Below are 24,832 nucleotides of genomic sequence, written 5' to 3'. Positions count from 1 at the left end.
GTTAGCAACTGTTTCATCAAAGAAAAATTCCACTTTCATTCATTTCAAGTTTGAATTTGGATGTTTTGTTTGTTGCTATATGAGACACCGGGAGAACGAAGCATATACGTATATATATATATATATATATATATATACGTATAATAGCGACATGTTACATTAAAGCCACAGAAAAAAACAAAAAAAGAATCTTTCCCTTTTTCCAGCGACGTCTTTTCTGCTTCACTAGGAAGTGAAAGAAGAGTGCAATCATCGTCTCTGCTGATAGACGTGTGATTCACATTAATACACTCCACGTGTGTTACAGCTTCACCAGAGTCGGCTGAAGTATCAGACCTATTAGAGCCACTTTCTTTTTGGGAAAGTGATTCCCTTCATCACAGTGTTGCTGTTTGCAGCTTGGCGGTAAAACACACAGGTACAATCACGGTGGAGTGGAGTGAGAGACGAGTCTCTTACACAAGCACAACAACGTTTTAGCTTCATATTTGATTCTGCTTTCTCACTGAGGACAGCGGCGTCTCCTGGTATTTTACACCCTGCATGAAAACAGTCAAGTGAAGACAAACTGACGTCCAAACCCGGGACTGATGATGAAGATTGAGCCACGTTTTAAAATGATCTTTGAAGACAGTCCACGAGAACTCTGAAAGAAATCACTTAACCAACAATATGATGTCGTAAAATCAATACAGTTCCTTCTCTACTTCACTCCTGACTTAACCAGGGCTGCATCTTTGCTGCCATGACGACACAGAACCTTTAAGCATCTCTGTAGCACAGACATAGAGGCACATTAAAAGTTTTAACTTGCATCCTTTGAGCAGCAAGAACAATTCTTTATGGCTCGGCACTGATTTGTTTTTTTTTGTTTTTCCTTTTCCTCTTTAAAAGCAACCATTTCCTGTAACAACACTTTTTTCCTAATGCAGGCACGACCACAGTCACATCTGGCCCAGCACTCTGCCATGAGACAGGGCTCGGCCTGGCCAAGAATCAGCCGGCAGTTTGCCTGCATGTGTGTGTGTGTGTGTTCAGCTCTGTGTGTGCACACCTGTGACGCTGCCCGACACATTATAGGACAGATCTTTCATTAACCCATCAACTTGATTTGATTTATAAAGCTCACGCTGCAGTGCCATTTAAGTGGAATTAAAGTAGGAATGAGTTGGGTTCAGTCGGCCGCACTGAGAAGCAGAAATGTCAAACATTGTATGGCTGCAGTCTTTAAATATGACACATTCTGTCTTCCTGTGATGTTTGATAGAGTAAGTCAGTGACACGCAGTCAGGGGAGGCGAGTAAAATACTAACAATAATAAAAGAAATAATCAATTTGTCTACTTGACTTTTCTATAAATCAGTTTTCTGTTTCATTTCAACATTTCTTTGGTCAAAATCGCTTAATTTACGTATTTCCTGTTCAAATACACACATGCCCATCGCTGCCTCGCTTTATATCGCCAATATACATGTTTGATTACACATGTACTGTGTGACCTGTTCAGTCTCTCTGATCGGACGAAAATGTGCAGGGTGAGGCACGAAGTATCGCACTGGTAGGGGGCAGTGCTGAGCAACCACAGGCAAAATGACTAACAGGTGCACGTCAACAGAGTGACGGAGATATTCTTGGAGAAGAATTACGCGCATGGACTAACAACATATATACATATAACGTTATAAAGGTATAAAGGTAAGACATACACGATTTTGAATTTTTACTAAAAAAAAGAGATCAGCCAAAAAAAAACCTTATGTAAAAAAATATTATTTTGTTTTTCTTGCTATCATATTGTTGAACAGTATGGAATAGATTAAAGCATAATTAAAAGTTTTTAAAGCAACTAATATATATTATATATTGAAATATAAGCTTGTAATTAATCAAGACACATGAATGGCATTCATTTATGAAAAAGTAAACACATCCAGACCTCGAATACAAAACTAAAATCTAACATGCTGCTTAAACAATCATCAAGTCCTCCCATTAATGATGATTAATATCCAAATAGGTTCTTGTTGGAGCATCTAAAATGTGACGATGTGAAATTTAACACACAGGTGCGTGTAGTAAACCCAAAGCCAACGACGGCCCAAGCATTTTCTGTCATCTGTGATCGATGACTCAAGGGTCTCGGGCAGATATTAGCATCACAATACACCACACAGACATAAACAAAGGCTTTTTAGAAAAGCAGAACAGGGAAGGAAACCTTTTTTCTTGCAATATCAATGGGGAAAAGTCACTCTGTGCCAAGTGAAGAACAAGCAATGCCATTCTGTCCGTTTAGCGCTGTTGTAGCGACAACAGTTACATGAGTCACAACAATAAAATAAATGTTAACGAGAGAAAGCACTCAGAGAGCACAAACCCCCACAGAGGCCCCGCTCATTTCTCCACAGTGTCAAACAACGACTATATAAATGAAGAGATTTCATCCTTTAGTTCTTTTTTTTTTTACATGACTAAACACAACATTAATGTGTCGTTCATAACATCCCACTAACAAGCAGCCACCTGCTGCTTGTTACCGGTGCGCTCACTTCCTGTATTGTTTGGGTCCACCCTCACACACACACTCACACACACATGCGTGGAAATCTGTCAAGGCCAAACGCTGCATGTGCAACGGTATGATGATCCCAAACACTGACGCCATTCTCTGACACACAATGGACACACAATCTCCGCCTCAGCCAACACACACACACACACACACAAAACGGAGCAATACCAGCAGGTTAAAATGTTAATCTCCTTGATAAAGTTGCTCAGTATTGACGTGCCATGTGTACTTTACATTAACATGGGCCAGATTAAATGTGAGATGTTCATACGTTCTATTTTTGAGTTTTAAAATAGTCGTCTTTGATTCAGCGCTGATTCAGAACCCACTGTCATTTCCATAAAGCCGTCCTTTCACTGTGTCATTACATTCACGCTGGCTCTTTCACAGCCGGCCTTACGTGGAGACGCGTGTTCCTTCCACATCCGCAGGAAACAGCTCTATCAATTTTTCACTTAGACGAGAACGACGGGGACAAAAAAGAGAGAAAGAAAGAAAGAAAAGAAACACCTTCAATTAAGTGCAACTCGTTTATTTATAAGCCTGAGAACTTCTCCACCAGAGACGGACGCAGCCGAGACAATGAGCGTCTTTTCTGTTCTGTGTGAGCCTACTTAGATAATGTGGGATTATCAAGCACGTCGCTGCTTCATTAAGATGAAAGAACTGCCTGTGATTTCATTCTTTATCATACACTCTGTATGTGTGTGTGTGTGTGTGTGTTTATTCACATCCAACACCCATATCCTTGAGTCTATTTATCTGAGAGCAGAAGTACATCCTTCTTGTGATTAGAGACTTATATATGTTTATATTAGTGCTGTCATTATGACATTAATGTCATAGTTCACATTTTTATCTATTGTAAATGTTTTTCTAAATATTTGTTCTCATTTTAATGCTCAAATCAACATAGAAAAGAACATCGGCTTTCTTTGTGCTTATGTTTTTTTTTATTGAGTCACCCTGCATATTTAGACTTATTCCTCTTATAGTGAGAGCCGCACAATAATAAGAGAGGCTGTGTATCAGCCTGCAGTGTGTCAATAAAGTTCTACTCTTCAAAACAGGCAGAGTCCCGTGGTTTAATGTGTTGTTGCCGTAACAAGCTAATCCGAGCTAAAGGAGCTAGCGGTCTTCAGTGGTCTCCTGAAATATATATATATGTATATATACACACATATGTATATATGTGTGTGTATATATATATATGTGTGTGTGTGTATATATATACATATATGTGTATATATACATATATATGTGTATATATATATATATGTGTGTGTGTATATATATATATATACATATATGTGTGTATATATGTGTATATATATATACATATATATGTGTGTGTGTATATATATATATACACACATATGTATATATGTGTGTATATATATATATATACATATATGTATATACATATATATGTATATACATATATATATATATATATATATGTGTATATATATATACACATATATATACATATATACACATATATATAAATGCATGAACCTGCACGAATGGTGTGCACGTAAATGTATATGTCACACACACATTAAACAAACAGAACATTATGTTGTATATATAGGATTAAGTAAAGTAAATGCAGCTCTGGACAAACACATTAATGAATGACTGTAGGAACCACTTGGGGTTTAGAAAATCCAGTCCCTGTAAAATTAAGTTGGCCATATAATGCAGTGTGAAACTGTAATTAACTGCTCTTTAAAAATCCATTTTTTCCTGTGGACATCTAAAGAAATCAATATTTAACTTTAAATGACCTTATTGAGCTGGATAAAAGGCTTTATCGTGGGGGGGGGTGGGGGGGGCGGGTCAGGAGCAGTTGAGCTAATGTGTTAGTTGAACAGTGGGGGATTAAAGGTGAGGTGTTCTCTCAAAATCTTACAAGACATCACAAAGCAGCAGGTCACTAACCTGAGCCTTCCTGGAGACACTGAGAGGATTACGGCAGCCAACCTCTGCTGAACCGCGCCTGTGTTCAGACGGGGCTGAGGAGGCAGAGACAGCCTCTTTATCACTCAGCAGGTCCAGCCCATTCCATTTCCTCTCTCCCCACTCTCGCTCCACTCTCACTCCAACAACAAGGCCAGAGCAGAAACCTGTTAGTCCCAACTCTGTGCGATGTACTCACCGGGGACCAATTTGCAGAGCCAACACTTGCCTGAATCACTCTATCAATTAGAAGCCACCGTGTTTATCATCACATACATTATTGCAGAGGCCGGCTCGGTCATCGCGCGGAGGGAGGTGTGTCTCTCTGGAGAGGGAAGCAGACGGAGCCAACGACCAGGGGAGCGAAGCCACAGTTGGACGGGCTGTTGGATTAATCCGAAACGACGGCTGTAATTACGAGTCTCCCGAAGGAACCGGCCGTGTGGCGAGTCCAATGTGTGAACATTGTCGCAAACAGTCGGGGAAAGTGCATGTGCATGTGCATGTGCATGTGCATGTGCATCCCCCCCCCCACACACACACACAACAAAGTAGGACACTGAGTCAAATCAATATTTTCAATCTCTCAGGATCAATCGAGCTTGTGAGCACAAAGGAGGATACGTAGAAATGAGAAGTCAAACTTCACGCTGACGTGTGACGAGCTCTCGACTCGTTCTCTTGTAATTATGAGCTCAACGCTCGGAAAGTTATTAATCAATCCAAGTTTTTTTGAAGTAAGAGATAAACAGGAGAGTCATAAATATGCACTTACTATTAGATCACAAGGATAACGACAGGAATAACTGCGTGTGTAGCATATCAAGGTCAGACCATAATAACCAGCGTTGAGCATAATTATTTCACGTCTACAGTCGTCCTTTGTTCCCAATGACGCGGCTCAGTATTCAGAGAGCTTTTTTTCTTTCTCAACAACAACACAGAAAGAAGCCGACAGCGTGTTTTAGCACTAGAGTGAAGTCCCTGTGTTCAGGATGAGAGAAAAACACTGGCATTCAGATTCCATTCATATGCTGATTACACAAAATGGTCCCATCAGTGTCCGATGAGCTCGTCAGAAGAAAAGTGTTTCATCAATGGAATATGATGTAATCAACACAGGACGGGTGATTTTTGGCTCGAAGGGGAGCCAGAAGAGTGACACTGCGTCTTTAAGAACCCGAGAGTCTCGCTGTGTTTCGGTCAAACAAAAGCAGCCAATTGGGAGCGTGCAACCTGAAACCAGAAGCCTGGCTCAGAGGGCCTGACACGGAGACACACCTCTTTACTCTCCTGATTCAGCCAGGATTCAGGCAGGCGAGCAGGGAACCACAGCCCTGCTGTCAAACCACTCTGTGCAAACACTTTCACACAGTCTGGAAATCACTTGGTCCATTCTGGGTCCACTGAAGGTGTGGAAATGCAGTGTCCTCTGTGACAGTGAATATTAACTCAATAACTCTGCAACCTGAAGCATTCTTTAGATATAACACTACATTTCCACATGCTACAGTAATAACATGATGATAATATTGTAAAAGGAAGGTTATATTGTTGTTTATCATCCAGTTTCTAATGGGATTTACAGCATGGGACTGTCAATGGTGAAAGTGTGGTATAAAGGCGGTAATATTACAGTAATACTGAGTTATTTACACAGTAATATCCAGGAAATAGCTTATAAAGATTAAATGAATCCTCCCTGTGTACCACACACATTTTCCATTATTAATACCCAGATATTACTGAGTGATTATTACTTTTACCTTTCTATTAAAACAAATTATCATGCTGTTAAATTTCATCAAAGTCGCAGTGCAGCCTACGACAATTTTCAAATTGCAGGAGTTAAAGCCAAAAATATTTGTCAAAGCCAAAAATGTGTGTCCAAAATATCACTTTAGATGAATTAGCGTCTTGATTTATAGACTGAAGAGAACATCTTTGTTTCTCACAGATCTGCACAAACGCCACACAGTAAAAATAATCAATGACCTAAAAATCGGATATTGCTATTCCTGTCAAAAATCATTGCAATTAGATATTTATACAAACTGGTTCAGGGCAGTAATGTGACGTGTTTTTCACGTGTTAAAGTTTCATCTAACTTTGTTCATTTAATGAAGTATAAAAGTATAAAACTCAACTCTGTCGTCTCCCACTAACATCTGTCCGTCACCACAGTTCAGCACAAGCAGCCTCACGAGGCTTGAACCCCCGGCGACGCGAGGTCGAGCCGGCGACGCAAACGTGGTCACAGGTTAGTGCCGAGATCAGTGCCATGAAATAACATGCACTCCAAAATCAATTCTGCTGCTCGGCAACAGGGGAGCGCCAACTGTAGACACCACTGGGTCTTATTATTATGAACGGCTCGTTCTCGCAGCCGCGGGAGCACGCGTGGATAATAAGATGATGTCGTGTGAACAAGTGATGCAGAACAAAGGCGCTCAAATCCAGCTGATTGTAGGTCATTATTAACATTATTTGACACGTAACAAATAAACCAGGTGAGCGAGTGTGATGTTGTGTCTGTGCCTTACTTTTAATTCCTTCACTTCACTCTCAGCTCCATCTGTAATGTCACATATTAGAGCTCTCAAACATATTTTAACTTGAACTTCTCCTCCACGGCTTTTTCCATGGTCGCAAACACACGGATCAGCGGCAGCATTAAAGAAGCAGTTAGCAGTGTTATTGTTGTGGCTGAGCCGTGTATTAGACCCATGAGTGCAGCTCACTGCAAAACAATCTGTGCACAGGGAGCAGCACGGCTTATTTTAACATCACATCATGATATATGGACATACACTATATAATTAGGTGTGTAATTACGTGCCAATGGTATATACTGCATCATATACACTGTTGAATTACACAAAAAATGCTTCAGACTTTCACAAAACTGACGTTTGCTTCACTCAGAGCTGAAACAATTACTCGATTCATCGATTATCTAAATAGTTGACGATTAAACAAGATTTCTGACTGTTTTCCCTTCTTAAATGTGAATATTTCTGGTTTATTTTCTCCATATAAACAAAGAAATCATTTTGGTTTGTGGACAAAAGACAAACACTGATCGACGTTCTCTGACATTTTATGGACCAAGCGATTAAACGAAAATGATGGTCCGTCGCAGCTCTACCCTACATATATGAAGCGCTCTTTGCACCATTCTAGACCGAGGAATCTTCCATGAACACATCACAACACAGAGTCAGCTCGACACAGTTCCTCTCCACCTCTCACGTCCTCTCTCGCTTTTGCTGAAACACAAACACCGTCGTAAATAAGACGAAACCAAATGTTCCTCTGTTTGAAATGAATGAAATTCCTGTCGACGACACACACACACACACACACACACACACACACACGTTTGATCCCCGTCATTGTGTCAAGCTTCAGTTATGAAGCATCTGAGCAGCCGCCCAGTTCCTGACCAGTTCCTTACAATCTAACCTGCAAACCCTGTAATCTCAACTCAAAATGGCTTCTTCACTTCCTCGTCATACCTGCATCAGTACTTTTTTACACCTTTGACAGTTTGTCCTTTTTTGAAAAAAAAAAAAAACATAAAATAATTGGACTTTTTTCACGAGTGTGTGTGTGAAAACACGGCCGCCTCACTCTGACAATGGCAGGGGAACAAATGAAGGATTATTCTGGAGGTGTGTGATGTCTCTCCTGCAATGAAGTTCCTCACACTCCATTCTGAGTGAATGCAGGTGACTCGGGGAGCCTGAGCTGATCCCAGAATTCCTCATTATCTGCCCAGCGGGGGGGATCAGATCCGCTCGCTCCGTCTCGGAGCATGCTCGGCCCGGTGAGACGAGACCCAGAGGAGCACAGCACTGGGCCATCGGGGGCAAGCCAGGTCTGCTCATTATATCTAACTCATCCTTGGCATCTCTGCAAACCAAGTGCCACTTAGTTCCCACAGGAGGGGTCTGGGCTGGATCACTGACGACATGGCGGGGCAAACAGCACAGTGGCAACAGGAGAGGCTTTACATCAAATGTCACATGTGGACAGAAGCCAGCATCACGTCTGTGACAGGAATATTACCACATCGTTTCTATTACTATTAGTTATTTTTTGTTAATATTTGTTAGAATTGTATTTTTTTATTGTTTGTTGTCTAGGTCTATGATGTCATTTCTTATATTTATTTATCTCTGTTGTACAGCACTTTGTTTCAGCTGTTTTTAAAGTGCTTTATAAATAAAGTTGGATTGGATTGGTGACGGAGCAAAAGTCATCAAATGACTCCGAAGTTTAATAAAAGTCCATCATTAATGTCCAATAAAGACAAAACTGACGGCTTTGGCGAGAACAAGGAAGAAAAACAACAACACTATAGTCACATCAGTGGAGTATTTTGTCAGTCGATGGAATAAAATCCAGTTATTTCCTATAACTGAGAAAAATTCACCGTTGTCATTTAGCTTGCGGGGCAAGTGCAAAATACATAAGTCAATGAATAAACATACAATTTGAGTGAAACGTGTGGTTTCATTTATCGACTCTATTTCTGGGATAAATGAATGCAGCCTGGCACAGCAGGTAAATTATGCAAGTGCAGCGTCTTGGGCGTTTGGCCGGGGGCCAGCGTCCTCCATCTCCCTTTACTTTTTTACAATATTCTCCTGAGTAAACTCTGCGGCTAAAGCAAAAGGCTTCGGCGATGCAGCCGACGCAGATCTTCCACCGCAGTTACAATCAGAGCCGACGCCGGACTCCATGTATCTGAAACACTTCAGGTAAACACAACAATAAGCTAAGAAGCAGAAATTAGAAAATGTTTTGTACTGCAACACAGTTGCTATAGAGACTGTTGCTAATTAACTGCACTCTACCCCACGATAACAAAGGGCTTAAGGGCACTCAAGGCAGCTCCTCTTGTGATGAGCTCTCTGTGTGGAACACTATGCTTTCCCCCAGAGTCTACAGAACTACAAAATACCTGTCTCCTTCATCTCAGATGCCATGAGAAGTTTCTGTGTTGCGTGTTTGTCACAAACCGTATAGACGTGGATCACTGCGTCATATACGCCACGCGGTAAAGAATTCAGTCCTTTGCAATTGTCATTGTTTACATCCCCGACGGCATCCGAGAGACGCCGGAAAATAAAAGAATCCATGTTCTCTGAGGGAAAAGAGCGTGTTTTTCTGTCAGGGTCAAACAAACAAACGCTTAGTTTTCATTTCATATTTCTTGAATCGTAAAATAACTGAAATACTGGATTTATTTCCACGCATAAAATGTCTTTATACTACATATAGCTATATATCTTTAAACAATTTCCTTCAATTGTCATGAGAATAACATAGTCAGACTGTCTTGCTCTAGGGCTGCAGCAATTATTCGATTATTAATCGATGACTAAATTCATCGTCATCTATTCTGATCATCGGTTTATCAGTTTCAGAGGCTTTTTTTCAGCTTCTTAAATGAGAATATTTTCTGGTTTCTTTGCTCCATTTGACAAAAAAAAATCATTAAAACTGAAAAGATATTTGAGAACATGTTGATTTCCAGGTTTGTTAAACACTTTTCAACACTTTAACTACATTTCATGGACAAAAATACTCGATTAATCGGGAAAATAATCGACAGATTCATCGATTCTAAAAAAGAATCGCCCCAGCTTGGTAATGGATGGTGTCGGCTGACTATCACTATATAAAACAAGTGAGAATATGTTTGAGGAGGAATTTGGTAAGAAACGTTCTAAGAATTCCTTAAAAGATTCAGAACACTGGCTGTGAAATGTTGAAATTACAAAGAGCAGCGAGTAATTACAGGTTTAAGTGTCCACACATGACACCGTCCAAAATCCACTGTAATGTTCTTGGACTGGCTGCTCTCTCTCTCTCTCTCTCTCTCTGGTTTTTCTCTCTGGCTTCAGGGGAATGAAGTTCATGACATAATGGCGTTGGCACTGGGACGCAGCAACAGTTGAAGGCCGAGGCGAAGAGCGACCATTAATGAGACTAATGTTAGTATCTGTTACCTATAAAACTTTGAGATCAACTTCACCACTTTATCTCATAGTGTTCTGATTCACCGGGTCCAGACAGACAGACAGACAGACAGACAGACGAAGGATTGTGCTACTGGTGGTGAGACAACATGAAACCAGATACAGAGCACATCTGGCAGGATGAACGTCTGTCTATTCAGCCCTTCACTTCTGTCCTCAGCAGATTTTCAGGAGGATTCAACGCCACAAAAACTAAATATTTCCCTACGCTTACACTTTTCAAATCTAAGAAAGACTTCGTTTTATTATTTGACTGTAAGATTTGAAAGACATGCACCTAAGATCGTACAATAAATGTAAACCGACAACAGAGGAATCATTTGCACACATATTGAGAACATCCGCTGAGTAAGAAGGAGATCTGTGGCTCATTTCTAACTGTACAACAACGGATCGTCTCGCTTTAATCCGCCGCAGTGGAGCCGGTTTTCTGGCAGCTCTGCTCCGTATGGGGACAAGAGATTTGGAGGAAGAGAAGAGACGGTGGGGAGGGTCCTGTTGACTGAGCTCACATCTTTGTAGTGGCAGCTGAGGGGTTTCACTGCAAACTCCTAGAATTTACATTTTGTTTGGCTGGAGGGGGTCACATGACAGCTGCAAGCGAATGCTCTGAGGGGCTTTCTGCTTTCACTTGACACTGACAGGCTGTGAGACGGTCCAACACCACAGAGAGAAAATATTCCTCTTTCCATGACATCACCCAGCCAGGAATTGGTGAAAGTGGAGGGAGGAAAAAGGGGGCACAGCTGGTGGCAACCGCGGTACCATCTGCTACCAACTAATAGTTCATGCTGCTTTACTTATAAATTTGCACTTCTAGAAGCAGAGTAGTGGCTTTATGGCCACTATCACAGAACACACCACAAATAGATTTATGATGAAATGACTTTACAACGTTACATCACCCCAAAAAAAACAACACATGCACTGATCAATTTTACTCACTCGTTTTCGGAAAATATGCTTTTTCGTGTCTTTTAAAATAATATTTTTGCTATTTCTGTTAAATATGAGACTGCAGCCAGCAGCCAGGGTGGGTCGTTATGTGCCGGTATATTTCTTGGCCAGGAGCTGCGACTTCCTGGAGGTCATAAAACTGCAGCGTCACAACCACAAGAGTTTATGGCAATTCTTTTTTTTTTTGTGCACAGAATTAAAAAAAACGAGTGGTTGGTGAGCTTCAGCGGGCGTTTCTGTCACTTTTGTCACCTTACAACAACGTTGGGTGTGCTGTTTTCAATCTTTATGTTCAGTCTTCATGTGTAAGAAACAATGAAACACTGAAACACATCATTTACTGACAATAAAATATCTCAACTTTTTGGAACGCATTGAATGAAGAAGTAGGTCAAACTGGTCTTTGTCACCTAAAATAAAGCCTGAACCTCCATCATCCAGAGGAAACAGTTGGCGGAGGAGAGCAAAGCAGCGCTGATAAGCCACTGTCTTAGGTTAAAGTATCAATTCATTCTGTAAAGCTGCAGCAAACTGCAGTCGTCACAGCAGGGTCTCGACCCTCAAGGATCTCGGTTTTCATGCATTTAAAACCCTGCGAGCAGCCGTAAGGCCGCAAATAACTCCTCTGTACTCACCGTACATCTTCCCCTCATCGGAGAGGATGATCTTCCTGCGTCCACATGGAGGGTAGATAGCCAGCGCTTCCTGGAAGCTCTGTTCAATGTCAGGGCTCCACACTCCCTCGGCGTCGTTGTCCACGGGCTTGTCCGCCGAGTCGCTCATCCTCTCCAGGTCCTCGGCAGGGCTCTCGCTGCCGCTCCAGCTGCTGGGATCAATCGTGGCGGTCGGGCTCTCCAAGCAGAAGCCTGGAGCAGACTAGGGAGAGACCTGGAATTCCCAAACAAACAAAGACACGTCCAAACTGTTAATCCGCACAAAAGAACAGCCGACGCGTCCTCGTAAACGTTAGACGACTGAGAACGCAGCATTGACAAGCAGCGGGCAAACAAACAGCATCCCCATGTGATGGGGTTAGAGCAACTGAGACACAGCTTCCTTTTTCACACCGATGCAGACACAAGCTCATTAAGAGATCAGTTAAATACTCGGGATAATGATAATAAACACGACACAACACTAAAGTCTTAGCTTAGCTCAAGATACATCAATTTTTCTAACCTCATCCAAGATTTTTGGTGCCGAAGCACAACAGTCTCCCGAAAAGTTGCTAGTTTGACCTGGAGCGATGAATCTGGGTCGGGATGTAAGAGAGCGGCATTGGCCACTCCCATTCCTCACAGTGCTGATGTGCTCTTGAGCAAAGATCATTAAAAATAAGTGAAAATAAGAAAAATACAAACAGAGATAAAACACAGAACCAATTTCTGTTTCACAGTCCAAGAACCAAACAACAAGCTGCTCACACAACTGAAGAGCGTCTCATCTCGCCAGCAGCTATTGACAAGACCAACAGACGCTCGGATGAACCGAGGACTGTGTCGTTATGTGGTGGCGGTATCAGGAGCAGAACGTCACAACAAGTCCAGTTAACAGAAACCAGCCGACTATACTGCATTATACTGTATACAACTCTGTGAGTGTACAGACTACCGGGCGTCCATGAAGTGTGCATATGGTAAAATGAGGTCCAGCAGTGTTGTGGTTAATAGTCAGTGTGTGGCCTTCATGAATGGGAAGCATTCTGTGTGCAGAAGGTCTAACACGAGACTCCGAGCCACTCACATAAAAAAGGAACTCCAAAAACTGGCGTTGTGGAGGTTTGTCTGTCTCGCTGTGAGCAGCATAAGTCACTCTGTGCAGATCACATGATCCAGATCCAGATCCAGATCCAGATCCCTACGCACAGGTAAATCCTTCCACATTTGTAAATAACATAAGCATCGCACTGAATGTTGAACTTCAAAGAACTTCAGAGCTCTAAAAAAAACTAAAAACAAAAGCAATAAAGACAAGAGAGAGAAATAACAACTGCTGCTTTTAAGTGTTCAGTAGTTTTTCTATAATGTATCTGCCCCGTCATTAATCACACTGTGTAACACCGGGTTTGGCGTCATGTTTTTCACATAGACACATTGTAGGAGTGTGATTATGTATTGGCCCGCGAGCTCTGTCAAATGTTCCCGAGTGCACCGAAAATATCCAGAGTGCAGTGCACGCGGGATGGAGAACTCAGCTGTTGCTGTTGGCATGCTGCTGCTGCTGCTGCTGCTGCTGCTGTTACTGCTGCTGTTACTGCTGCTGCTGTTACTGCTGCTGCTGCTGCTGCTGCTGTTACTGCTGCTGCTGCTGCTGCTGCTGCTGCTGCTGCTGCTGTTACTGCTGCTGCTGCTGCTGCTGCTGCTGCTGCTGCACAGACAGTTCAGACTGCACAAGATGTTTGGTGACAACATCTACACGTGACACGTCCATCTCAGGACTAAAGAGAAACAGAGTGGACTTTTAGTCTAAAGTAACACAACGTCATTGGCAACAACTTGATGTTTGACTTAAACTATAAAAAGCAACAAAAGTCACTGAGATTTCCCTCGTCATCCTCACTCTTTCCAGACAACGACTTCCTCCCTGAGCAAGATCCTGTTCAAGCCTCACAAGCTGTCAGGAAGTGGGAAAAGTAGCATATGTTTCTTCCAGCATGTCAGTTCATGAGGGGGAAAAGGGGGGGATGGGAGCAAGCTGTCGGGGGAAAAAAACTCACAGAGCTTTTACTGAATTCCGTTTTTGTGCGCCGACTGCTGACACTGCAGAACTCCCTCACAAACTGATGAGGGAGGGGGGAAAAAACCTCCCATTTCAACCACTAAAAGGCTGGGGTTCTTTAAAGACGTGCTCCTCTCATCCCGACCAAATGATGAACTGTGCTGGTAATCACTTCCAGCTTACATTTCCACAGCAAGACGAGGTTCTGAGGAAAATAAAACCCTCGTCGGGTCCAAACACTGAATTACAGCGGTTTGTAAAAGCTGGAAGTCGAAACAGAAACGCTGCGACTTTGCAAAGATATTCTTCTGCGTCAACTGCAACATGTTAAGCTTTATTTTTGAATGCGTCTACACCTCTAAAGATTTTAACATCCATCCAAACATGGATTTCTATGAATGTTGCATGAGCCCTGGATGTGTTTGACTCCTGTGATATGTTACAGTTGATAAAGTGATAGTGTAAGTATTCCTCGGTGACTTGTGGCTCTGTCCATTAAAGCAAATTGATTCTCACACACACGGATGTTTGCCCCTCTTCTGCAGGTGCTTTCCTTCCAAAGCCACACATCAGGAAATGACTACTGTTAGAGTAACATGCAATGAATTACATTAACCTCAGCTCCTCCCACTGTTATTGTCTGACGACAAGTGGAACATGTGAAAGTTTCATTAAAGGTCAAAAACGTGGGTCAATGTCTCAGATCGTTCTGAAACAGACAGAGAAAAAATGAACTCTTTATCAACTGTGGCTGTTCAGACCTGGGAGGAAAGAATACAATACACTACTAACGCTGCTGTAACATGAAATAAGATTTTTAAGAAGTTTTCCCTGAAGGTGGCAAAGGCTGGAGAACCTGGGTGACGTGTGTGAGTCCACCTTTACAGTGTTGTGTATTAAATCTTTTCAATTTTACACCAAGATGGATGTGGTCACTGGTATCGGTCGATCCGATTGGTCACACCTGCTTTTGGGGGAACGGGCTGAAATGAACGCAGCAAAACTCGTCAAAGTTCCGATAAACATCGTATTTTTATGATCTATTTGTATCGATCTATTTGGCGTCACATGACGAATCTGAAGAAAATGGCAAATTTGTGCGGTTCCTTTAAATAACAGGAATCATTAACTTTTAAAAGGTGGATAAATGGATGTTGTTTGTGGAGAACTGTGTGCTTTAATTCCCACTATTGACATATTGACAGTTGATAATGTCCTTTATAATATGAAGGCTATATAACAATAAGATACGAAGTTACTTTAGTGAAAAATTAGGAAATCTCCAGCTTCTTCCACAAGAGTAATCGTGTGTGAATGTTCAAAGGTGTGAAATGTATAAACTGATTGTGTCAGTATTTATTCAATTTCTTCAATTATTTTTATTTCTCCAATTCTTACTGTTAAATGTTTGTTTCATGTAAAGCACATCTGTGTATGAAGTGCGCTATATAAATAAATATATATATATATATATAGCGCCCCCCCCCGCCTCAGGACAAATAATAATGTTGCAACAAAGAATCATGTGAAGGTTATTTTAAAAAAAATAGATAAAAAATGGACACCCCCGAAAAAAAAAACCTAGCAGTCAGCAATCGCGACGTGAAACCTCTCAAAATACGCAATAACAGCAGCAAGTGCAGCCAATCAGAGACCAGGACCAGGATAAAACAGCAGTCCATCAGAGAGCAGTAGAAGAACATGATTTCATGGTTCCTCGTGGTTTAACAGTGGACGTCTGGCTCTTATTAAATACCAGTATTAGAAAACAGACTTCAAACCTCTTTGATCAAGTAAACCCATAAACCTGTGGTGTGAGATCAAGGTGTTTCTCTTCTGTTGTTGCCGTCCTCGTATAAACACTGAAATAATACGGCGTGAATCTCAGCCCCAGCTTCAATAGTTTCTTTGAATCCCATCGACTGGATGCAATCTGTGAATAACCTGGCAGCGCTGTCAATGAAGCCAGTCTCTTAGTGCCTTAGAATCCGTAGACTAATTACGTCTGTCAAAAGAAGGTATGAATGTCAGCCATAGACGCACTTGTGGCAGAGCAGATAATTGCATACTTCTGTCTTCAGGGTGTACACCATAGAAATGGGCTTATTTGTGAGAGGCAGGGGAAAGACGGCCCACAATGCGATAAGTGAATGCGGTAGCTAAGCAGAGGAGTAGCTGTGACATGGCATTATGAGAAATTACACTTACAGCGAGATTACATAAATCACTCACCAAGCTGGAATCCAGCTTCTTAAATTAAGAGAACCCATTTCACCCATCAGAGAAAGCAGGGTAATGAAATAGCAGATGAGAGGTCTCAAATGTAATTTTCCACGTGGAGTTCTTTTGTGCCGTTATCTCAGAGGGCGCGGTAATGATGCTGTGAATGACTTTTGTGCACCCCATAATGGCCCACAATACTTAAGGCCACAGTGTGTAAAACTATAATTACCGTGTGGTTTCAAAATTCAACATTTCCTGCTCGTTACAAAGACACATCCTGACTTTTGCATAATTTTAACAGCAATATCAAAAGAATTCAGGTTTGATCAACAGGTAACTGTGAGCGTTTACAATGACAGACATTTCTGAAATTCCATTTGGTTTCTTTCTGTGATTAAAACAAATTAATTACCTTGTGAAAAGCATGTTTATGGAATGAAGTCTTTGGCAGCAGGTCTTTGAGGACCTTGAGAGTTACGCACGCACAAAGAAAAGAAAAGAAAAGAAGAGAAAAGAAAAAACGCAAATCTACGCAGATGCTTTTGTGAGTTTATTTAGAAACGCTTTACCACTCAAGGTAAAGCCGACGTACGCCGCCACAGTTTGAAATAAATTAAAATTTAGCAACCAAAGCTTTTAATTAAAAAAAAAAAACATTTTTGAAGCACACACTTAAAGATGCAGAGACTTTTGAAATAATTTGATTGATTCTACATGTGAGAATCTACACACGTTAACGAAATAAACAAGGTTTTCAGCAGCATTTCCATCCCACGCTCCACTGGAGAGGCTGGACAGCTTACTTATGCTGCTTCTTTTACTGGCACTGGCCTATAGTGTTTATTTCATGCCTCTTTGAACCGGCACACTCGTGTGCCATGAATCTGTCTGATATCATCCCACTCAAATGTGAGCTCTGGATCCCAGCACACAGCAACCATCAGGCCAGTGTGGGATCAATCTTTGTTTGCAAGAGAATGGGATTGATTTACAGGCACTGTCACGGCAACCCTCTCGTACCTGCCTCAGACTGAGAAACAGGTGGCAACAACACGACCGGGACAGCGTCAGCTAAAGGTCTCCCACTCTGAGGGGAAAAACCAGAGTAATCTAAGAGACAAAAATCTCCCCCGAGGACACGATTTAGCGCGCAAACACGGAATGTAATGAAAGCTCGGGGGACATTTGCCTATCAAAAAATTTGCAGCACATTCCAGACACACGGCCAGCGCGTCACTGCGGTGTGAAGTGGCAGCAGAACACATAAAGCTCAGGAAATTAAAGCTGTAAATAAAGGTCCGTCAGATAAAGGATCTCCTGACAGTTATGAGAGCAGAGCAGGGCGAGGGCGAGGGCTGGACACCACCTCATTCACCACGCGTGCGGATGGGCATGAAAAAACAAATCACTGTGATGAGCATGAAGGCCACCATTTGCATTTGCCTCTGACTTTCATCTCTTTTCCTCGGCTTCTCTTGTCATTATTTATCCCCATATATATATATATATATATATATATATATATATATATATATATATATATATATATATATATATATATATGTGTATATATATATATATATATATATATATATATATATACACACGTCGGCCTGTCTTCCCTCCTCTTCCCTTCTTCTCTTTCTTATGTTGCAAAAAGGCGTTGGTTTTTCGTGATAATAACAAAAACCAGGTGTTGACTGTGGGCGCATTTGCAATTTATTGAAATTTGTGTGTGATTTTATCTCCAGCAATATATTCCAAAGCTCTCACTGACAGCTTTCATTGGTTAGGACGTGGAAGGCCACAGACGTCACATCGTATATCCATCTGTGTTTCTGATGAAGAAGAAGAAGAAGAAACCAAAAACTATTTCATATCTATACTCTATATATCGAGTCAGTGGTTTAATAATAAATAATTATGCAAACTATGCAAAATCTAATATTATTTAACATCAAACTAAATATTTTACCAAATTCCATTCTTATCTGGTTCTATATGGTGATAAAAAGGTCATGACAAATTCAGATTGCTCGTTTAAATCCCAGGACAGGTCAGGGGTTGAGGTGCCTCTGAGCAATGTCAAAATATTCAAATAAGAATGAAATATCTGAAGTCTACGGTTAACTAACGTATACTTTAGAGAATAGAGTTTGGATTTGATTTAATATTCCGCAGAAATCTGAGTCTATGAAATATACAACTTTAGTCAGGATGTTGTTTATTTTAAATATGCTTAAAGGTTTTTGAAAGCTTTGAAAAATTTGAAATCGGTGACATTAACTCGTGACATAAATCATGAAGTTTTATTTTTATGACCAATGGGAATCAGTGTTTACTTTTATCTGCACCAGAGTGAATGATTTTCTTTGTCTGCTTCAGTTTTGGAAGGAATGCAAAATAATTCCATCGTCATTTCCAACACAAACGCACTTTTTAAGCAAACATCACCTTTTTTTTTTTAACCACTGGAGAGCGGCCCTTTGAGGTTTGGTCCTAAAGTTGTCCAGAAACCAAACTGATTCAGTTTTAATGATTTCTTTGTTAAATGGCGCAAACAAACTAGAGAATATTCACATTTAAGGAGCCGAAAAATCTGAAAAAAACAGATTAATCGCTAATAAAAATAGTTAGAAATATTTTTTTTTATCTAAATTCATTTTATTATTTGAAGGAAGGACGTAGTTAGTAACATGTGTAACGTAATGTTATCACTGAGCTCCACACAGGTGATGCAGGAGTGTGTTCAGCAGTTTAACAAGGATTTGAGAATCACATGTATACATGCTCATGTTAGAGTAGAAGAGGCTTTAAAAGCACATGTGCTGCTCCCTGAGGGGAAGAAAGCAAACATATTAAACCATGTGAATCCAGGACAGCTTCAGGGCAGAGAGTCCGTCTGATCTGTGTCAGCCGTGATAACAAAACACAACCATTGATAAACAACAAAAAAAAAAAGCTCTCGTGGGAATTTATTACAAGCAACAACTGGGAAATCCAGTGCCAGAGAGACTAAATAACCCACATTTGAATACAAGCTGCAAATTACACACTCTTTCAGGCCACGACGTGACTGTGTGCCTTTGTTCTGTCCGTTCCTTTTCACCAGTGGGAAGCTGAACACCACTACAGCTACTATGGCCACCAGAGACAGGAAGTTGTTGGAGCCGAGATTTCCTGCTTTCATTGCGGCTAAGAACTCAAAATGTTTATAGTGGTTTCAGAAAATGACTCATCTCATGATTCATGTGTGTGCGCGCGATTATGAGGCAGCTCGTTTATTTGACTTTTAGATTTCCATTGAAAAAGTGCATATCCCAGAATCTTCAGAGCTTCTAAGGAGCTGCACCTCAGTAATTGACATTATAAATATATATTTTGTTTTTCCCAAGTATAAAAGATTGAGCTGGCCATATGGTAAACATTACAGGACTGTAATAGGAAAGTGGTTTGACTTCAAAGAGCGAGGGTTAGGGTTAGGGTTGATGTAAGACTAGAAACTCGTTCTGCACGCGTGAACGAGCAAAGACGAGGCGTGCACGCGGAGGGTAAAAGCTGTGCTACACCACTAAGGTAGTTGACAAGGCCAAAGTGCATTCAGTAGCTGGCAGTCATTTTATGGCTGCAGTACTGAAGCAGATTTACTTAGATGACGTAAGTGGCTCTGAGCCAGCTTTTCTTTTTTGGTGGCACTCTCCGCTGGCCTCAGTGGGCCCGGCTCAAAGTGCTGAGCAGCAGCACATACTCTAAAATTCCCTTTCTAGATCAGGGTTTACCTCAGGGCACACACACACACACACACACACAGTCTGGACGTCTCTTTTTTAAAGCGTGCTTGGACAACACTGATGTTTTCATGTGATTCTCTCCCTCTGCTACATATCACACCCAACTACACGATTAATGACCACTTTCCCATATTCAATTACAGGTCGCACAGATCTTTTTACAGCCTGACATTCAGAATTGCATTTTATTTAAATGTGGGACGACACAATGAGGTTTTTAACAGGCCCGTTACTCTCTCGCGTCAGAGGCTTTCAGTGCTGATATACATCACATTTATCACATGAATCTAGAAAACACGCCCTAAATGCAGAATACAGCAAAAGGTGCGAACCACAAACAGCTTCACTATTTTCAATAAACACAAACCTCACTGGCCATTTCCCACCATGTCAATACTTCCTCAATCTTAAGTCCAAATATCAGAACTCAAACACAATAAACTAATAAAAACCACCGTCGTGTGGCACCTGTTGCACACAGCTGCTTCCTTCTGGAGAGCATTTCTTAACACTCGTGATCAAATCCACTGTTTTTCATGCTAATAAACAGACTAGTGGTAACACGGTTAAAAAGGAGTCATTTGTTTGGGTCAAAAATAAAATAAAAGTCTTCACTGTGAGATTTTAGGCATCCGTGTATTGTCGGTTCATCTGGCTCATCTCTAAACGAGACTGGAAATGATTCTGGAATTCCCAGAAAGACGTTATTCTTTCATTATTGTAGTTTATTCCAAAGGAATTCATAATACGAAATTCTGAAAGCCAACAACCTTTTAGCAAAATTCAACAGAGACAGCCAAAAAAGGGAAAAGTCTCACTTGACTCCAACAACGAACACAATCCACTGTGAGCTTGACAAAAGCTCATTATTCTGCACACACTTCACTGTGTGCAGTCCTGCCCTCTGACCTCCACGAGACAACATAAAAGGAACAAAATCTCCACCAACAATACATTAAAGTTACTGTTCTTCCCTCCACCAGATTATTATCAGCTTTAATTTTTTGCTTTATTCAAAAATATAGATGAGTTAAAGAGAAATGCATCGCTGACCGCAGGAGAGAGAGTCCAGAAACTCCTGGTTTCACACGTTTGAAGTCTAACTCAGACAAAGACAACATCCTATTCTTGCACAAATGTTATGCAGGCTACCGTCCAACAGGTCCACTGGTTACATAAGCTCAAAACAAAGCATCTATTTCTCCTCCTGCTGCTGCTTTTCTTTCTTTTTTTTTTTCCTCCTTTCAAGCAAGCTGATTTACACTGTGACATGTCTCGGGTTATGCCTGACTGCATTCAGGCCGTTTCCTGTAAAGGAGCCCTTTCACATTAATTTAACAAATAGCGTGTGTTGTGAGTTGTACATGCTTTTCTTTTCTTTTCTTCTCTTTTCCTTTTGTCTCCGAGTTCACGACAAAGTTACAGTGCTGTGCAAAAGTCTGAGGACAACATTAGATTTGTTGTTGCACTGACGCCACAATGACCACACTGTGTCACCTCACTGGAGCACGTCCATAAAATACAGGAAACATGTATGGAATTTTAAAACACCACATTTGAAGTGTTAAAAATGGCAAAAATGGAGTAAAACTCTTATTCATGTCACTGCTAAACCTAAAAATTGCTAATAAACAATCGTTCCAATCCAAATACCAGCGATCGCAGAGTTTGACAGACTTAAAAACAACAAAGCTGCATTTTTTATTACGCAATATGGAAGCAAGGAAGTACAGAGAAGTTTCACATGAAATACATAACCTGAGGAGTTGGGAGTCTGTCGCAATTTTTTGACTTCCATCTTATTCTCACCACATTCATCTCCTGCGTCACTTATCTATTCTACAGAGGCAGTGAGTGAGTAAAGATTAGACAGCGGACAAACATCGTAAATGAATATTTTATATAACACAGACATTTCATCTGAATCACAGCAGCGTGTCTGAGCCATGTAAACCGAGGCCCGGTGATGTGCCGGAGCTGTTTGCTCCAAGCAAACCAAATCTGACAGAGGAACGCAGCAAATACGGTGGAGTGCGACCAAACCTGGCACCAACAGGTGGAATCTCTCTGTGTTTCAGTGCTTTAACTTACACTAAGTGCAATAAATGTATGTCCGCACCAAGGCAGGTGCCACGAGAGGTCAAAAAGAGGATGGAAGAGAAGAGAAGTGCCTCATCCTGCTGACTAAATAATATGTGGTGCCGTGCTACATGTACACGAGCTACACTCTAACATACATGTAAATAAATAACACGTTATTCTGCTTTTCTGAAGCTATCGTGACATTTAAAGAAATCAAACCTAGTTTACGCCTCATCCTGGAGATAAGACCAGTCTTTTTGACCAGTCCTTTAAATGAATGTCAATGTCCAGTGAAGGTGTGTGTGTGTGTGTGTGTGTGTGTGTGTGTGTGTGTGTGTGTGGATGAAATAGTAAAACTTAGTAAAACACACACATTAGTGGGGACTTGAGTTTTAGCTGAGCAGGCATTGACCTAAGTAGAGAGAGGAGGACATGAAGGAAACAGTGGAGGAAACCCCAAATAAAAGCTCCAAAAACTCTACAAAGAAGCTGTTAATAGACTGTATATGATGCCCTTTAATCAACCAGCTACATTTCAGTTATCATTTAAAAATAAAAGGGAATTACAAACATCAGCAACAACATAATACTATTTAAAAATCTACAAAATAAAGTGAGTCAATGTGTATATTGAGGGAGAGGCAGAGCAACAACATGGAACAATAATATAAGGAGTTGATGCTAACGCTTCAATCCACTTACATTAACAACATGGAGACGCTGCTGCTGCTGCTGCTGCTGCTGCTGCTAATGCTGCTGCTGCTTAGTAAAGTAAGACAGAAAATAACAGGCGTTACTTACACAAAACTTCGATGGAGATGGTGGTTAATAAAAGCGCCAGCAAACGCGTCGAAGCAACAAGTCTCCCCCGCGTTTGTCTTCCGAGTTGCTCCGAGAACGCTCCAACAACAACAACTCCCGGCTGAGCCAACTCTGGAGAGGGAAACAGCAACGTTTTCAATCGTCATCTTGTCCAAAAAGCTGTTCTGCTGTGTTTGTGTGTGTGCGTGTGTTTCTAGTTCAGCGCCGAATCCCGCCGGGACTGTGTGCGGATGTGACAGCGGACACGCGGCGTGTGAGGCTCGTCTGTGGGCGTAGGAGCAGCTTCTTTTCCAAAAATGTGAAAAATGTCAAAGATGTTTCGCTGCTATGTCAAAGCCGCGGTCTACGACAGTGAGTGTTCAAAGTGGAGCATCCTGTTGCAGCGGAATCGGCCATCTATCTAAATATCTATCTATCTGACGCTAATTCACGTTTTAATAGTAAAAAGCTCAATGAAAGAGGAAGATTTTAAAATGAAATATAACAAGAAGTCACTGCAACCACTTTGAATACCTGCAACTACCAATGAAACTTACCTCGTTATTGATATCTCATCTAAAAATGACGCTTTCTGTTGGTAATGTGCTGTGACTGCGTCTTTTTTTTTAATACTATGTCAAGTTATAGTTGTGTTTCTGCGCCGGCCGCGCTGCTTTTAAGTTGAATCGCTTCGCGCACTGACAAGAGATGCGAAGAATGCTCGGAATGAGAAGAGGAATGAAATGAACGCGAAGAGCGAGTTTGCGCCGGGGCGGAGCGAGAGGTGGCGTCATCCCGAGCCAGAGCCAGAGGCAGCAGCAGCAGCAGCAGCGGCGGCGGCTCCGCAGCCCGGGCAGCGGCGGCAGAGCCTGGGAGGGAGGGAACTCAACATCCCGGTGGAGACACGATGCCTTCACGGACACGAGGAAACTCGGAATTTACAGCCTTCACGCCAACAGGCACATTTTAGGAGGAGTGCTGGCTGGACCAGGCTCAATTCTGGATGAATTATCGATTAGCACTCTGACCAGGGAAAGGAAATACGGAAGAGTATTAGGGTCACATGTAAGAGAAAACAAGTTAAAGAAAAAAAAATAAAACTGAGAAAAAAAGTCAGAATTCTGGGGGGGGGGGGGGGGGGGTAGATAGTTGTTGTTGAAATAACGAAAACTAAAATTGGAAAAACACTTTCGGGAACTGAAATAAAAATAAAAACTAAAGAGTTTAAAACAAAAACGATAACTAACTGACACTGATGGGTCATAAATAAGGCTGTGCAAGTTAAACAGAACATTGGTTATTGGGTTGAGTTGTTTTCATGTGACGTGTCTCATGAGGGTTATTTATTATCATTTATGTTTACTGTACAGTTATTTTCATGTGTCTTTAGTCTGTTGGCTATTTGACTTTCACACTAACTGCATCCACCCTCAGCAGTATGATGCACATTTTGCAGACTCATTTCTTGTATACTATATTATGTTATATTGGATTCAGAGATGTTCATTTGTCCTCATACAATGGCCTCTTTTGTTGGGTTTACTTATTATTATTATTATTACCCTTTTGTATCTTGCACACTCCCTACAACAAAAAACTAGAACTAATAAAAAACGAATTAAAACGACGATTAATGACAAATCCAAAACTATTATGACCTTGCTCCTGCTGACCAC

At 41.3% G+C, this 24,832-nt stretch overlaps 1 protein-coding gene across 8 annotated transcripts in view; it reads right to left on the bottom strand.

The window, feature by feature from the left end:
* tead1b (TEA domain family member 1b) overlaps window positions 1–24,003 on the bottom strand; it is a 43,785-nt gene extending 19,782 nt beyond the window's left edge. For 3 of the 8 annotated variants that reach the window (XM_058629109.1, XM_058629108.1, XM_058629110.1), the window contains exons 1-3: window positions 23,714–24,001; window positions 23,157–23,288; window positions 12,177–12,429 (exon numbers count right to left, since the gene is read on the bottom strand). In XM_058629109.1, the coding sequence (XP_058485092.1) occupies window positions 12,177–12,324 (148 nt within the window). In that variant the 5' untranslated portion in view covers window positions 12,325–12,429; window positions 23,157–23,288; window positions 23,714–24,001. Of the gene's footprint in view, window positions 1–12,176; window positions 12,430–23,156; window positions 23,289–23,713 lie in introns of all 8 variants that reach the window. The other 5 variants (XM_058629104.1, XM_058629105.1, XM_058629106.1 and 2 more) reach the window with 3 other exon arrangements.
* Window positions 24,004–24,832: the final 829 nt, after the last annotated feature.

The sequence above is a fragment of the Solea solea genome, chromosome 5 (genome assembly GCF_958295425.1).
Source record: "Solea solea chromosome 5, fSolSol10.1, whole genome shotgun sequence".
Lineage (NCBI taxonomy): Eukaryota > Metazoa > Chordata > Actinopteri > Pleuronectiformes > Soleidae > Solea > Solea solea.
This window is presented reverse-complemented; position numbering and strand designations above follow the sequence as displayed.